General features: G+C 29.8%; 1 protein-coding gene across 6 annotated transcripts in view; it reads left to right on the forward strand.

Annotated features, from left to right (window-relative positions):
* Positions 1–14,108, forward strand: part of LOC107439178 (MFS-type transporter SLC18B1) — an 83,037-nt gene that overhangs the window by 50,610 nt on the left and 18,319 nt on the right. For all 6 annotated transcript variants that reach the window (XM_087154341.1, XM_016051672.4, XM_016051673.4 and 3 more), the window contains exons 3-4: positions 4,908–5,003; positions 6,572–6,645. In XM_087154341.1, the coding sequence (XP_087010467.1) occupies positions 4,908–5,003; positions 6,572–6,645 (170 nt within the window). The remainder of the gene's footprint in view (positions 1–4,907; positions 5,004–6,571; positions 6,646–14,108) is intronic.

Below are 14,108 nucleotides of genomic sequence, written 5' to 3' on the forward strand. Positions count from 1 at the left end.
AGTATTAAAGATAATAGTATTAAAGAAAATTAAATTATTATATACCATTTTTTTTGTATTTAAAAATACATTTTAAATAAGAGTTTCAACACTTCTTTCACAATATTCAACTACTTCATCCGTCATATTTTGTGACTATTAACTTATTTTTAAATTCTTAAACACGCAGCCATTTCATGGTTTCGCAAGCAAGGATTTCAAGCAAAATGACAATTCATAAAATAATTTGCAAAATTAACGTACTTTCATCATTTCCATACAAAAATTATTATTTTTACGATTTTATATTAATAGCAGATTTTATTATTGAGCAATAAATATGTTGGTCATATCAAAAATAGATTTTATAAGTATCTATGTCTTCTGTATACATTTTCTATTTTTATTCCATCGATAAAGAATTATCTGATCTACACATACATTAAGCATTATGTAAAGAAATGTGTGTAGCATTATTGTTATGTAAATTCAAATATGCCTCATAGAAATATAATGTATTTTTCAAATTAAATGAATTGTTCGCATTATGAGGAATTTTAGAGATTCCTTAGAATTTATTTATTAATAATAATTACGTGTATATGTATGACTATTTATCACCAAATGAAGAGCTATTTAACTTTATTCACTGAACTTTACTGTGAATAGATTTTCTTTCTTTCTTTTATTAAAGAAACAATTAATCACTCTCTCCAATAGGGTCCAATCTTATTTAAAAAGTTCAGAAACCGATTTTCTAAATAATTTTGAAACTAAAAATGAGTTCCATGTGCAAAGAGAAAAAACACTCATGAAGAAAAAAACACTGGTAAAATTTCCTCACTATATAGTAATAGCATTTCCGATAAAAAAAAGCAACATATTTCTGGTATTAAAAACCAAAATATACGGTATTTAAATAATTCGTTTGATAATTTTTTCGTTCATATGATAACAGTTTACCGGGAATTCTGGTTTTCAAAATTATGGTTCTTATTACTATCCATTTAATAAAAAATACGAAACTGAAAAGTAAACTTAACCTAATAAATGGTTTTCATGCCATGTTCATGATAAAATTACAAAATTTTATCACTTGTTATTACAAAATCATTGTGTTGATTTTATCAAAATCATTACCAAAGTGCTTTGGTGAGAATTATTGGTGTTTCGGTAACACGGTAAATTTTACAAAAACACGGTTACAGAAACACGGTAAATTTTTCTACATTCTGGAAGTCTTGACCACACTTTTTTTTTCTTAGTGCACGCAATATAGTTTTCTGAAGTCCATAATAAGTTAAACAGATCAAGAAGTAGATGAAATTTTATGAATCTTGTATTGAATACTTTTTAATGAATAATTTCATTCAAATAATGTTGGTGGTAAATATAGTGTTTCATTAGCTTTAAAAAAGCGCTGTACTTTGACTTCAGATACAAATTTAAATATTCTTAATATTAATATATTATGGTAGACAGAACTATTTTGCTTCTGTAAAATAAATTCTAATTAAGAAGCACCAGTGCTACTATTTTCTTTTCTTTTTAAAAATAGAAACCGAGCTTCCAACAAAATTCTAGGCACAAATAGAGACAAAATAAAGTGATTGAAACTAACTACTAAGTAGACGAAATAATGAAAGAGAAATGGTTTCAGTTTACATCTTTTTGAAGGAAATAATAATAATAATGATAATCTAAAACAAAATATCCACTAAGCTTAAATTGATCCAATCTTAGTACTCTAAGAATTTTAATGTTCAGTTTGCAAAAAAAAAAAAAAAAAAAAAAAAAAAAAAAAAAAACGAACTATCTATTGTATTGGATCTTTTGATCTAATGATCGGATTTTCATGAATTACAAGTCAAATTTAATACGGTTCACGGGGTAACCTAAAATACGGTAATTAATTTGTGCAGACGATAATTAAAGTCACAATATCAGACTCAAAACTGTACTTTTTTTGAATAAACATACTTTTTTTCAACGGATTTGGGTTTCTTACCCTTAGACACAATCTGGGAAATATGGTCCCAACATTTTAGTCAGAGGAGCGGTTCAAAGTTTGGAATTTTATTTTTGCACATGTTTCGCTATATCTCAAGAACATTTTATGAGAATTGAAAACTTTTTGCACATAATTATAAAATTCGTTTACTCAAGGAATATTCCATGCAAAAAATAATTTTAATAATTATTTATTATAGCTTATTATTTTATTTAATAATAGTCGAAAATTTTGAAAATTTTGAATACAATTGTTTATTTTATTTTAAAGTACACAGTTTTAAGTAGTAAAATATGAAATTTGAGCGAAACCAGGGGAATAGAACCTGGTAAATTGAATTTTAAAAAGTCGTATATTTACGAAATTCGATTTCTCAGGAACTATTCGACCAATTTCGCTCAAATTTAGCATTTTGCCATTCAAAACTACATGCTTTAAAACAATGCAAAAACCTGTATGCCTTGCCATTCAAAATTTTGTCTACAATTAATAAATAAGATGATAAAAGGTAATAAATAATTATTAAAAATTATTATTGCCAAAAATTATCTTTGGAAAAACGAATTTTATAATTGCGTGTAAAAATTTTCCAATTTGCTTAAAAAGTTCTCGAGATATAGCGAAATATGCAAAAAGTAAAATCAACATTAAGGGGTCCAAACTTTGAACCGCTCTCAAGACCAAAATATTTGCACCATATTTCTCAGATTGCAGCTACCTCCTACATTTTAAGAGCAAGAAATCCTAATCCGTTTAAAAAAAAAAATTTTATTCAGAGAAAGTATATATTTGTGTTGTTTTGTTTGAATTCGTAACTTAAAATATTGTCTGCACAAATTATTTAACATATTAAAGGTCAACCCCTTGAACCATTAAAATTGAGTCATAATTCGTGAAAATCCGATCATTAGAACAAAAATTATTCAGGGAGGTTCGCGCGGTTCAACGTGCGGAGAGGAAAAGAAAGATCACTTTTTGTTTAAGTATTTCATTGTAATCATTACCATTTCCTTCAGATGCAGACTTCCTTATTGCCGACTTCCGATTGACATTGAGTTTTACGAGAAAATGAAATTTCATTTTTATGAATAATTTTAGTTTTATAGATAAATTTCGATTGTTTAGTAAAACAAGGGCATATATGTAAACTAGAGCTGCATGAATTGAATTTCAATACAGACAGATCGGATTATTTTCCATAAATAAATAGTGGTTTTTATTTCATAGATCTCATAATTCAAAATTACTCAAATATAATTTAATAAATACTTACCTGCATTATAATACTGATTCATATCTTAAAAATAGTTATTTTTATTTTAATCACAAAGCAATTTTGAATAAATAAATAAATATTTGAATAAGTATGTTTGTAAATCATTGTCAATAAATTTTAAATTTTTATTTCTACAAGCTGCTTTAATTCGTAAAAAACAATTTTAAAAAAATTTAGAAACTTAGGTTCACATTAAAACTCTTCGTTGACAAAATTTTCTTAATTAATTGGAGGTGAAACTTGGACGTGTTTCTAAAAATCATCTATCATTTCCTCTGTATCCTGCCAACCTATCTTGTTGTTTATTACATGCGCATTCCTGCACTGTGACTATTTGTTAGATTTCGATAGCACTTTTTCCCCCCGATCAAATATTAATTTTCGACTCTCTAAGTCTATACCCGATTTTTTGATAAGGATTCTAAAAATACATATTACATTTCACGAAGCGCCTTATATCTCAACAAGGCTAAGATATTTCTAACTGTCAAGAATTTTACAAATGATTTTTTTCATTTTTCTTTTCGGGTAGTTTAGATCCTGCATATTAGACAAGAATTTAATTAATTAAAATTTCCTCCAAAACTATCTTTGTATTCACGTTTTCAGTTAGTAAATTTATAGTTTAACCAAAATTGCTTTAATAAATTGTTATGAAACATTTAAATTTTCAGGTTGAACATTTTAATATTATAAAATAATTTAAAAAGTGTAATGAGTCGTATTATTTCTCGTAATTTATGACTTTCAGTTTATTATTTAAAAAATGCAAATGAAGAGCATGCATTAATTAATTTCTTAGTTTCAAAAATTTTTTATTACTAAATACGTTTTTTACTAAAAAATTTTATGCATTAGTGACAATTTGAATTACTTATTTGATTATTCATTTTCTGCTTTTGTATTGACAGTCACAAACAAAAACTTCTCTAAAATGCACCCCTAAATGTTTCGCATGTACTTTATTTCTTTAATTTAATTAGAGATTTCAATAAAAATTCCAAAACTGCTTCGTGTTATACACTTAAAAATCCTATTTACAACAATAAGCAAAAAATATACTTTATTTATTTATTTTAAACAAATAAATATTCATTTCAGGATTTATTTAAAATATATAGAAAGCCAATTTTTATTTAAAACATGCAAAAAAAAATATGCATCTGTTTATTTCTTAGTCATCGAACTTTTTATTACAAAATGTGTTTTTAACTATAAAATTCTGCGTATTAGCGACAGTTAATAAATAATAAATAGTTATTAAAAAAATATTTTGTTATTCATTTTAAACATGCAAATTAAAACTACGACATCGGTTTATTTCATTGTTTTCACTTTTTTCGCTTTTATTACAAATTGTTTTTCTAATTGCAAAATTCTACAATTTGATGAACTTAATTTGTTTGCATATTATAATTTTCATGTTCACAATCATGTCATTGATGATCACAATAAAATTTTTTTTTTAAAAATACATCCCTAAATGTTTACCCAGTTTCATATCATCATAATTTACGTAATAATTATAACTACATATTTAAGTAGCTTCTCTCTATGTATATCAAAATTCCATGAAGTATATCAAAATTCCATGAATAATAAATGGATAAAATAACTATTCTTTAAATTCAATTGTCGTAGGCAGAGCAGAAAGGAGCCACTCCGACTGAGTATGGTTTTATTTTTGGAATTTTCCAGTTGACAATTTTTGTCACGGCTCCACTTTTTGGAAAATTGGTAAGTTTTTATATCTTATTATTAGATATTTATTTTTGGCGCTTATGTGAATATTATTTTCCTTATTAATTTTACAAAGATTAATGTATTTTCTTTCTTGACTTGAAGCTTCGAACAGTTATTTACACTTTTGAAATGAAACAGATGTTTTTTGTTTTTCCATCCATATGCTTTTTATTGATAAAGTATAATTAATGTGCTTCTTAAAGCCAGTAGTCACTCTCTTAAATTTTAAACTTTTGTAGATGCAGCTATAAAAATATGTCTAGGTGGTACTAGGTATCGAAAATTTATGCTAGATTTGATACAAGAATAATGTGCTTATTAAAGACAGTAGTCACTCTCTAAAATTTTAAACTTTTGTAGGTGTAGTTATAAAAATATATCTAAGTGGTACTAGGTATCGAAAATTTATGCTAGATTTGATACGGGAATAATGTGCTTATTAAAGCCAGTAGTCACTCTCTCAAATTTTAAACTTCTGTAGGTGTAGTTACAAAAATATATCTAGGTGGTACTAGGTATCGAAAATTTATGCTAGATTTGATACGAGAATAATGTGCTTATTAAAGTCAGTAGTCACTCTCTTAAACTTTAAACTTTTGTAAATGTAGTTATAAAAATATGTCTAGGTGGTACTAGGTATGGAAAATTTATGCTAGATTTGATACGAGAAAATGATGCGAGATAATGCGAAAGATAATGCGAGATGCGAAAAAGTGAATGAAAAAAAATGACAAAAATGTAAAGCATTTTCGATTTATTACAAATGGACATCTTGTACAGATAATCACTAATAATAATATTAGTATTAATAATAATACTGCTACTACTGTGACTATTAGCAATAAAAATAATTGCAATGATAATAAATAACGAGCAGTTCAGAATTTCAAGTATTGTAACATAACGATCGAAGGAAGAAAACTAGTTACTACCTGATATCTTTACTTCTTTCTACTTTTTTAAACTTAGTACAATTAATACAATTAGAAACAATTAATACAACTAAACTTAGAACAATTAATACAATTAGTTCATGACAAATAAAGGTTTAGTATTAAATTCCACAAAGTGTCCATTCGTACTGAATCTGCAAAGTTGTATATGTTGTTTTGTAAAGAAAGTATGCCTCTATATGAAACTTCCGCCTTAAAAGAGCCCTAAATGTTGAAAAGGTATCGTAAAAAAGTAATTTCCTGCTAGCATAAACGAATCAGGAAATTTCCTCTAGCATTTACTACCATAATTAAATTTTCATAAGACTCACGCGAAATTTAAAAGGTATTTTTGAGAAATGATGTAAGCGATATACAATATATTTTGATTACAATTACTTAATTACTTCAGATCTAAAAGAACATAGTAATAATTCTTTATTTTTAATTTTACAGTATTTTGTAGTTGACAAAAAGAAATTGCAAGCAATTTTAAGTAACATAAATGTACTAAAATAAAATTCTGCTTCTATTGAACTAGTTAAATATTTCATTTTATAGTAATATTGTGTTTTAAATAGTTATGTTTAATAAGTTGACTTAAGTATATCATATTTCTCTTCATTCCAGGTATGCTACATTTCTCCAAAGTTTATTCTAAATTCTGGAATATTAACTGTTGGAGTAACATGCATCCTCTTTGGGTAAGTTTATGTTTCTGATTCATCTAGAGTTCGATTCATCGCGCAGTTTTGTGAAAAATATATAGTCTAATTCTTGTGAGCTGTAAGAAACCAAACATGTTTTGTTTAATTATAGCCAAAATGTAAACATATTTCAAAAGAACTACTATTGTACTGTAAGAATGTGCAGTATGCAAAATAAGAAAAAATAAAAAACAGAACTGACCTAGTGATCAAGTATTCACACGTATTAAGATGTAATTTTAATTGAACAAGAGATTAAATTTAAAAAAAAAGTAATAACTACAGACGATATTGTTGAAGCCGGTATGTTGCTACGCCCGTTGGCTTCTTGGCGTCATTGTTATCAGCCAAGAGCCAGTTGATGTGAAACAACAAAAGAGCATACACGCTCCGCAGCGCTACCAGCGCACCCGCAAAATAAATAGTTTACAGTCCACGTTTGATTTTTTATACACCCGCAAGCTATCGGCCAAACACTGGTCCGAACGATCAGGAGGATAAAGATCCAGTATATCGCAAATTTACAATAAAAAACCCGCATTCATTATTGGACTGACCACGCATCGCATCAGAAATAACGCAGCATATCTCCAGCCATTGAATTAGTGAAAGGTAGGCAAATTTTCATCATTTATTTACCGCATAATTTCATTTAATAAATAATGGATAACATCGAGAAATGTAGAAAGAAACGCGCTACAATCAGAACTAGCGCTACAAAACTAATAACAAAAGCAGATACTATAATACAAAGTGACACTAAAGAAATAACAGAACTAAATGAAATATTTGAGCAATTAAGTCAAAAGGAGAGTATTTTGACGTCATTAAATTCTGAAATTGAAAATTTAATTTCGGTTCCAGCAGAATTCGAAACTGAAATTAGCACTAGCGAAGAATACAACGAAAAAATCATTAGTGCTAAGTGCAAAATTAAAAATTGCTTAACCTATTTAGAATCAGTTAATCAAGTGAAATTAACGGCCTCAAGCTTTGTAAACAATAGTGTTAGCATAAAATTACCAGAAATTCCGCTACCGAAATTTTCGGGTAAATGTGAAGAATGGAGTACTTTCAAATTGCAATTCAATAATGTTATTACATCCAATAATCAGTTGACAAATGCACAAAAACTACACTATTTAAATTCAGCTTTAATCGGAGAAGCTAAAAATCTTATTACATTAGATGATACATTCACTTCATTATATACAGCTTTAGAAGAAAGATACGAAAACAAAAGGTTAATAGTAGAATCTCACGTTAAATCAATATTAGATATTGAAAAATTAACGCATGAGTCGGCTAAAGACTTACGTAATTTAATTGATTGTGTAAAGAAAAATATAAGAGCATTAAAAATTTTGGAGTATAATCGCAATGATCTTTCTGATATTTTTGTTTTAAATATAGTACTTCAAAAATTGGATAGGGAAACTCGAAGGCAGTATGAATTAAATATTAGCTCAAACGATGTTCCTAAATTAGATGATTTATTTTCATTTTTGGAAAAACGAGCTCAAATATTAGAAAATGTTAGCAAAACCACTCCTTTAAGATTTAAGTTAAGTCAAGAGAGAAATCCAAAAACGAAAACATTTCTAATTAATAAAAGTGTAACTCAATCATGCATTTTGTGTAAAATGAATCATCCTATCTTTAAGTGCGATTCTTTTTTGAAATTGAATAGTCATCAGAGAAGTGAGCTGGTATCAAAACATAAATTGTGTTTAAATTGTCTAAGCAGTCAACACAAGTTATTGAATTGCAAATCGAAACATTTATGCTACATATGCCACTCAAAGCATAATACACTACTCCATAAAGAACGCGAAACTATAAACAACTCTGCGGTTTTGGCTTCTTCTTCTCACGGTCATGACCTCAATCCCGAAGCAGCGGTATTTAATATTCATCAACAAAATAATGAAATTGTTTCTGCTTCTTTATCTTGCATTAATTCGAAAAATAAAACAGGGCTTCTTCCGACTGTTTTAATTTGGGTTTTAAATCCTTTAAATGGATCTTATATTCAATGTAGGGCGATATTAGATTCAGGCAGCATGTCGAATATTTGTACAGCTAATTTCGCTAATAAATTAGATGTACCTCAAGAAAAAATAAATTATCGGGTTTCGAGTTTGGGCGGAAACGAAACTACAATAAGATCAAAAATACAAGCTACAATTTGTAATGGTAATAGTTCTTTTTTGAAAACTCTTGATTTTTTAGTGGTATCCAAAATTACCGATTTTCTTCCTGTTACATCCTTCAAAGTAGATAAGTTAGAAATTCCGCAACAATTAGCAGATCCTAATTTCGCGGTAACTGGAAGAATAGATATGCTTTTAGGCGCGGAGGTATTTTTCGAAATTATCAAGGCTGGAGATATCCGCGTTGCAAACAGTGATTTGGTGTTTCGCAATACTGTTTTTGGATACATTGCAACTGGAGCAATAAATACCCGCACTCCAGAAATTCACTGCGGTTTCATAACCACTCAAACAGAAGTCGAAGACTGCTTAGAAAAATTCTGGAAAATAGAGGATATAGACTATAAAATAAAAATTCAGAGTGAAGAAGAAAAGTATTGTGAATCACATTTTCAGAATACTTATCGCAGAGATGAGCATGGACGATTCATCGTAGAGATGCCAGTTAAGGACGTTGAGCGTTTAGGAGAGTCCAAGGACTTAGCTGTGCGACGTCTGAATCAACTATGGAAAAGATTATCCAGAAATCAAGAAATGCAAGATTTATACAAATCATTTATGCAGGAGTACTTAGACATGAATCATATGGAAAAATATGATGATAATGAAAGCAATTCCGGTAATCAAATTACCTATTACCTCCCACATCACGGTGTTTATCGTCCAGAGAAGGCAACCACTAAGTTACGTGTTGTGTTCAACGCTTCATCAAGTACCTCAACGGGTGTGAGCTTGAATGATGTCATTTTGAAGGGGGACGTGGTCGAGGACATTTTCGAAATCATGACTCGATTTCGTAAACATAAATATGCTTTCACGGCAGACATCCAAAAGATGTTTCGACAAATCAAAATAGATCCATCGCAGCTTGATCTTCTAAGAATTGTGTGGAAAGATTCAGAGTACGCAAAACCGGTAACATTCAGACTCAAGACAGTCACTTACGGAACTGCTTGCGCTCCATTTCTCGCAATCAGAACTCTCAAGCAGTTGGCTAAGGATGAATTACAATTTCCACTGGCATCATTAGTTCTTTTGGAAGATATTTATATGGACGATATCGTTTCAGGTGCTCAAAGTTTAGAAGGTGCTCAGAAAGTGCAACAACAGCTGAACGATATTCTATCAACTTGTGGAATGTCTCTTCATAAGTGGAACTCTAATTCAAGGGAGTTAAGGAACAGTTTACCTGTAGGTGACCCAGCAGAGCATGATTTTGCATCAGAAGTTGATGCGAGTGTTAAAACTTTGGGTGTAAGGTGGAATTCAATTGAAGATCAATTTACGTTTAAAGTATCCATCCCAGAAATGACCACCAAATTCACTAAGCGTGAAGTGCTGAGTTTTATAGCAAGACTGTATGACCCATTAGGCCTTTTGCAACCTGTCATCACGAAAGCAAAGATGTTTCTCCAAAAATTGTGGGTACATAAACTGTCGTGGGACGATCCCCTTCCACCACAAATCGCAGGTCAGTGGCTTAATTTTGCATCTTCTATGCAACATATAGAAACTATTCGCATTAATAGATACATTTTAACTGACTTTTTTACAAAAACTGTTTTAATGGGTTACGCTGATGCCTCGGAATTAGCGTATGGAGCTGTAGTTTACATGTACTGCCCAGGCCTAGCTGAATCTAGCACTTGCCGTCTTATTGCGAGCAAATCTCGTGTTGCACCCATAAAAGTCATTTCTATACCACGTTTAGAACTATCAGCTTGCTTACTTCTTTCTCAACTTATAAGAAAGGTTTATAATTCTCTTAAAATGGACATTGACGAAGTCATTTTGCATACAGACTCGACCATCGCACTTGCATGGATTAAAACGCCAGCCCACCAGCTTAAAACCTTTGTTGGAAACCGAGTCTCCAAGATCCAAACCTTGACTGAGAACTACCAGTGGAGACATATTTCTACTCATAACAATCCCGCAGATCTCATTTCCCGTGGCTTGGATCCTCAAGAACTTTCCTCATCAGACTTGTGGTGGTCGGGTCCGTCTTGGATGAAAAGTGGTGAAATATCGCATTTGGAGGAAATCCCTCTCTCAACAGACGCTCTCAAAGAAGAACGCAAAAAGACATCGTGCTTGATTGAAACAACTCCTATTGACTTTCCGATCATTTACAATGTTTCAGCATACGTTAAGTTAAAAAGAATTATAGCTTGGTGTCTCCGCTTCATAATGAACTGTAAATCTCCGAACAATCGCATAAATGGTTATTTGACTAGTAATGAGATAAAACTAGCTAGAAACGTTTTGGTCAAAATAGTACAAAAACAAGAATTTCCAAACGAATATCACCAGCTAAAAAATAGCAAACCAATTTCTTCGAGTAGTAAGATCCTCTCCTTGAATCCGTTTTTGGATGAAGAGGGCCTTATCCGTGTTGGCGGTAGGTTAGAAAATACACAATTATCGAATGAAAGAAAACATCCTATTCTCCTACCGAAAAAACATCACTTAACTAATCTAATTATAATTCATTATCATGAATCCTTCTTGCATGCTGGAGCACTTTTACTATTATCAGTTATTCGCAAAGAATTTTGGATAGTAAATGCTAGATCAGTTATAAAAAAGCAAATCTGGAAATGCATAAAATGCTTTCGATTAAAAGAAAAAACCGCGACACAGATAATGGCTCAATTACCACCTTCAAGAGTAACGCCTTCTAGAGTATTTTCCAAGACTGGTCTGGATTATGCAGGTCCATTTTTTGTGAAACCGCGATCTGGACGTGGAGTTAGATCAGTTAAAATGTACATTTGTATATTTGTGTGTTTCGCGACAAAGGCGGTGCACATCGAAGTTGTTGGAAATTTAACCGCTGAATCATTTATTGCAGCTCTAAAAAGATTTGTTGCGCGAAGAGGAAAACCAAATGAATTATTTTCAGACTGTGGTTCAAATTTTGTTGCTGCAAATAAGGAAATTAATCGAGTAGTTAAATCTCTTCAAAAAGAAGAATCCATCCATCAGTATTTTGCCGATGAGCAAATTAAATGGCACTTTAACCCACCTTCAGCACCTCACTTTGGAGGAATTTGGGAAGCTGCTGTGAAATCCGCAAAATCGCATTTGAAAAGAACAATAGGTGATCATAAATTGACCCTTGAAGAGTTTTTAACTCTTACTGCACAAATTGAATCCTGCTTGAACTCTCGTCCTTTGTGTCCAGTATCGGACGATCCCGCTGAGCTTTCAGCACTTACCCCAGGACATTTCCTTATGGGAACCGCTCTTTCCTCTATACCAGAAGAGAACCTTCTAAGCGAAAACATATCCCCATTAAAACGTTGGCAGTTGACTCAAAAACTTTTCCAGAATTTTTGGAAAAGATGGGTTAACGAGTATATTTCCAGCTTACAGCAGCGCCCCAAATGGTTGCGAGAACAGCCTAATTTGAAAATTAACGATTTAGTTCTCATTAAAGAGGACAATATTCCACCTTTGAAGTGGAAATTAGGGCGTATACAAGAAGTTTTTCCTAGTGCTGATGCTAAGGTAAGAGTGGTCAGTGTCAAAACTGAGACTGGAACTTATAAAAGACCCATTCACAAACTGTCAGTTTTACCTATTGACTGATTAACTTTCTTTATTTTATTTTAGACTTTTCTTTTGTTTTGTGTTAGTTATCCGGTTTATACCAAGGAATCTATACATCTGTTTATAATTATATATATTTAAATTTTATGTATGTTGCATTAGTTTTTATAATTATCTTTTATTAGATGTATAGTTTAATTCTGTTTTTTGTCAATTTATGTGCAAATTTAATATTGTACAGATATTTTAATCTACGGAATCAGACATAAAAATACATAAAAAATATACTGAATGTAAATTTAGCTAAGAAAACGATCCAAAATTGCGGTGATTAATGTAAATTTCACTTTTCACGTATTTGGAACATTTAAAGAAAAACAAGAAATTTTTTAAACTGTATAAGTGAATATGAAATGGAACTATTTAAGTAAATTAGGAAAAAAAATGCTGAGAGATTAGAAACTTGTTTACCCAAATATACGTAAGAATAATTTAATATAATTATTAACCATTTTTTATTATTTATTTTAATATTGATTAAAAGCTTTTTGAATAGTAAGGTATAAAAATTTTTACCACACTTTAAAGTAAGTTAGTTTGTCAAGATACAAAATTTAAGCGAAATAAACAGACTTATTTCGGAGTAATCAAGTTTCAAAAATTCGTATTTTTAAATTTTTATTTTTCGAGAACTATTAAAACCAATTCCAGTAATTTTGGATTTTGTAATTTAAAACTACATAGTTAAAAATAATGTAACAGTTTACATATGCCTTAATTCAAAACTTTTGACCATTATTAAAATAAAGAATAGAAAATAACAAATAATTACAAAAAAAGCTTTACATCAAATTACTTTTTGAAAAATGAGTTATATAACTTAAAGATTATTTTGATTCATTGTGATTGATTGCCGAAGTATGGGAGGATTCGTGCTAAAGGGATCTAACTTTTGACTCTCCCCATTATTTGTTGGCCAAAAATCAAAATCCGCTGGAGGAAAAAAAAAGAGACAATAAGTTTATTTAGAGAAAGTACGCTTTTGTGTCTGATTTCGTAACTTAAAATACAATCTAAATAAATTAATTAGCATATTTACGTTTTCTCCCTCGAACCATTAAGATTTAATCTTAGTACGTGACAATCCCGTCATTAAATCAAAAGGTATTCTATTTTTTATTTTGCGCACTGAAGAAAACTGTAAGGTTATGGTACCCGCAGTTAATCACGTGACGCGCAGTAAATCACATGGCAGTGAATCACGTTTTAGATTTGTAATAAATGATCCTATGATGAGTAATCTACATTTTATTATGTATTAAATTTCAGTGTTCTTGAAATCATCTATAATAAAATACAATATAAATATATTCTGTTTTGAGCTCTTTTTTTTCCAAAATATGTTTCAATGCTTTTTTTTCTTCTATTTTCTATAACGCAATTTTTTATCATTTTCTACTTTGATAAATTGTTTCAATAATTAAAAACTGAGTTTTTAATTTACGATTTATTGCGAAAAAAAAGAAAAAAAATGATTGTGAAACTCAGCAGTAAATGTAGAAATTACATTAACCAATATTTCTTGTTTATACGATGCAATAAATCATGAAAATTGATTTAAAACACATTTATCCTTTTGACATTTATCATTTATGTTACTTAACCAAAATAAGGACTAAAATGGCCTTATTT

Source organism: Parasteatoda tepidariorum, chromosome 11 (assembly GCF_982258835.1).
Source record: "Parasteatoda tepidariorum strain Cologne lab strain chromosome 11, Ptep-v5.0, whole genome shotgun sequence".
Classification (NCBI taxonomy): Eukaryota; Metazoa; Arthropoda; class Arachnida; order Araneae; family Theridiidae; genus Parasteatoda; species Parasteatoda tepidariorum.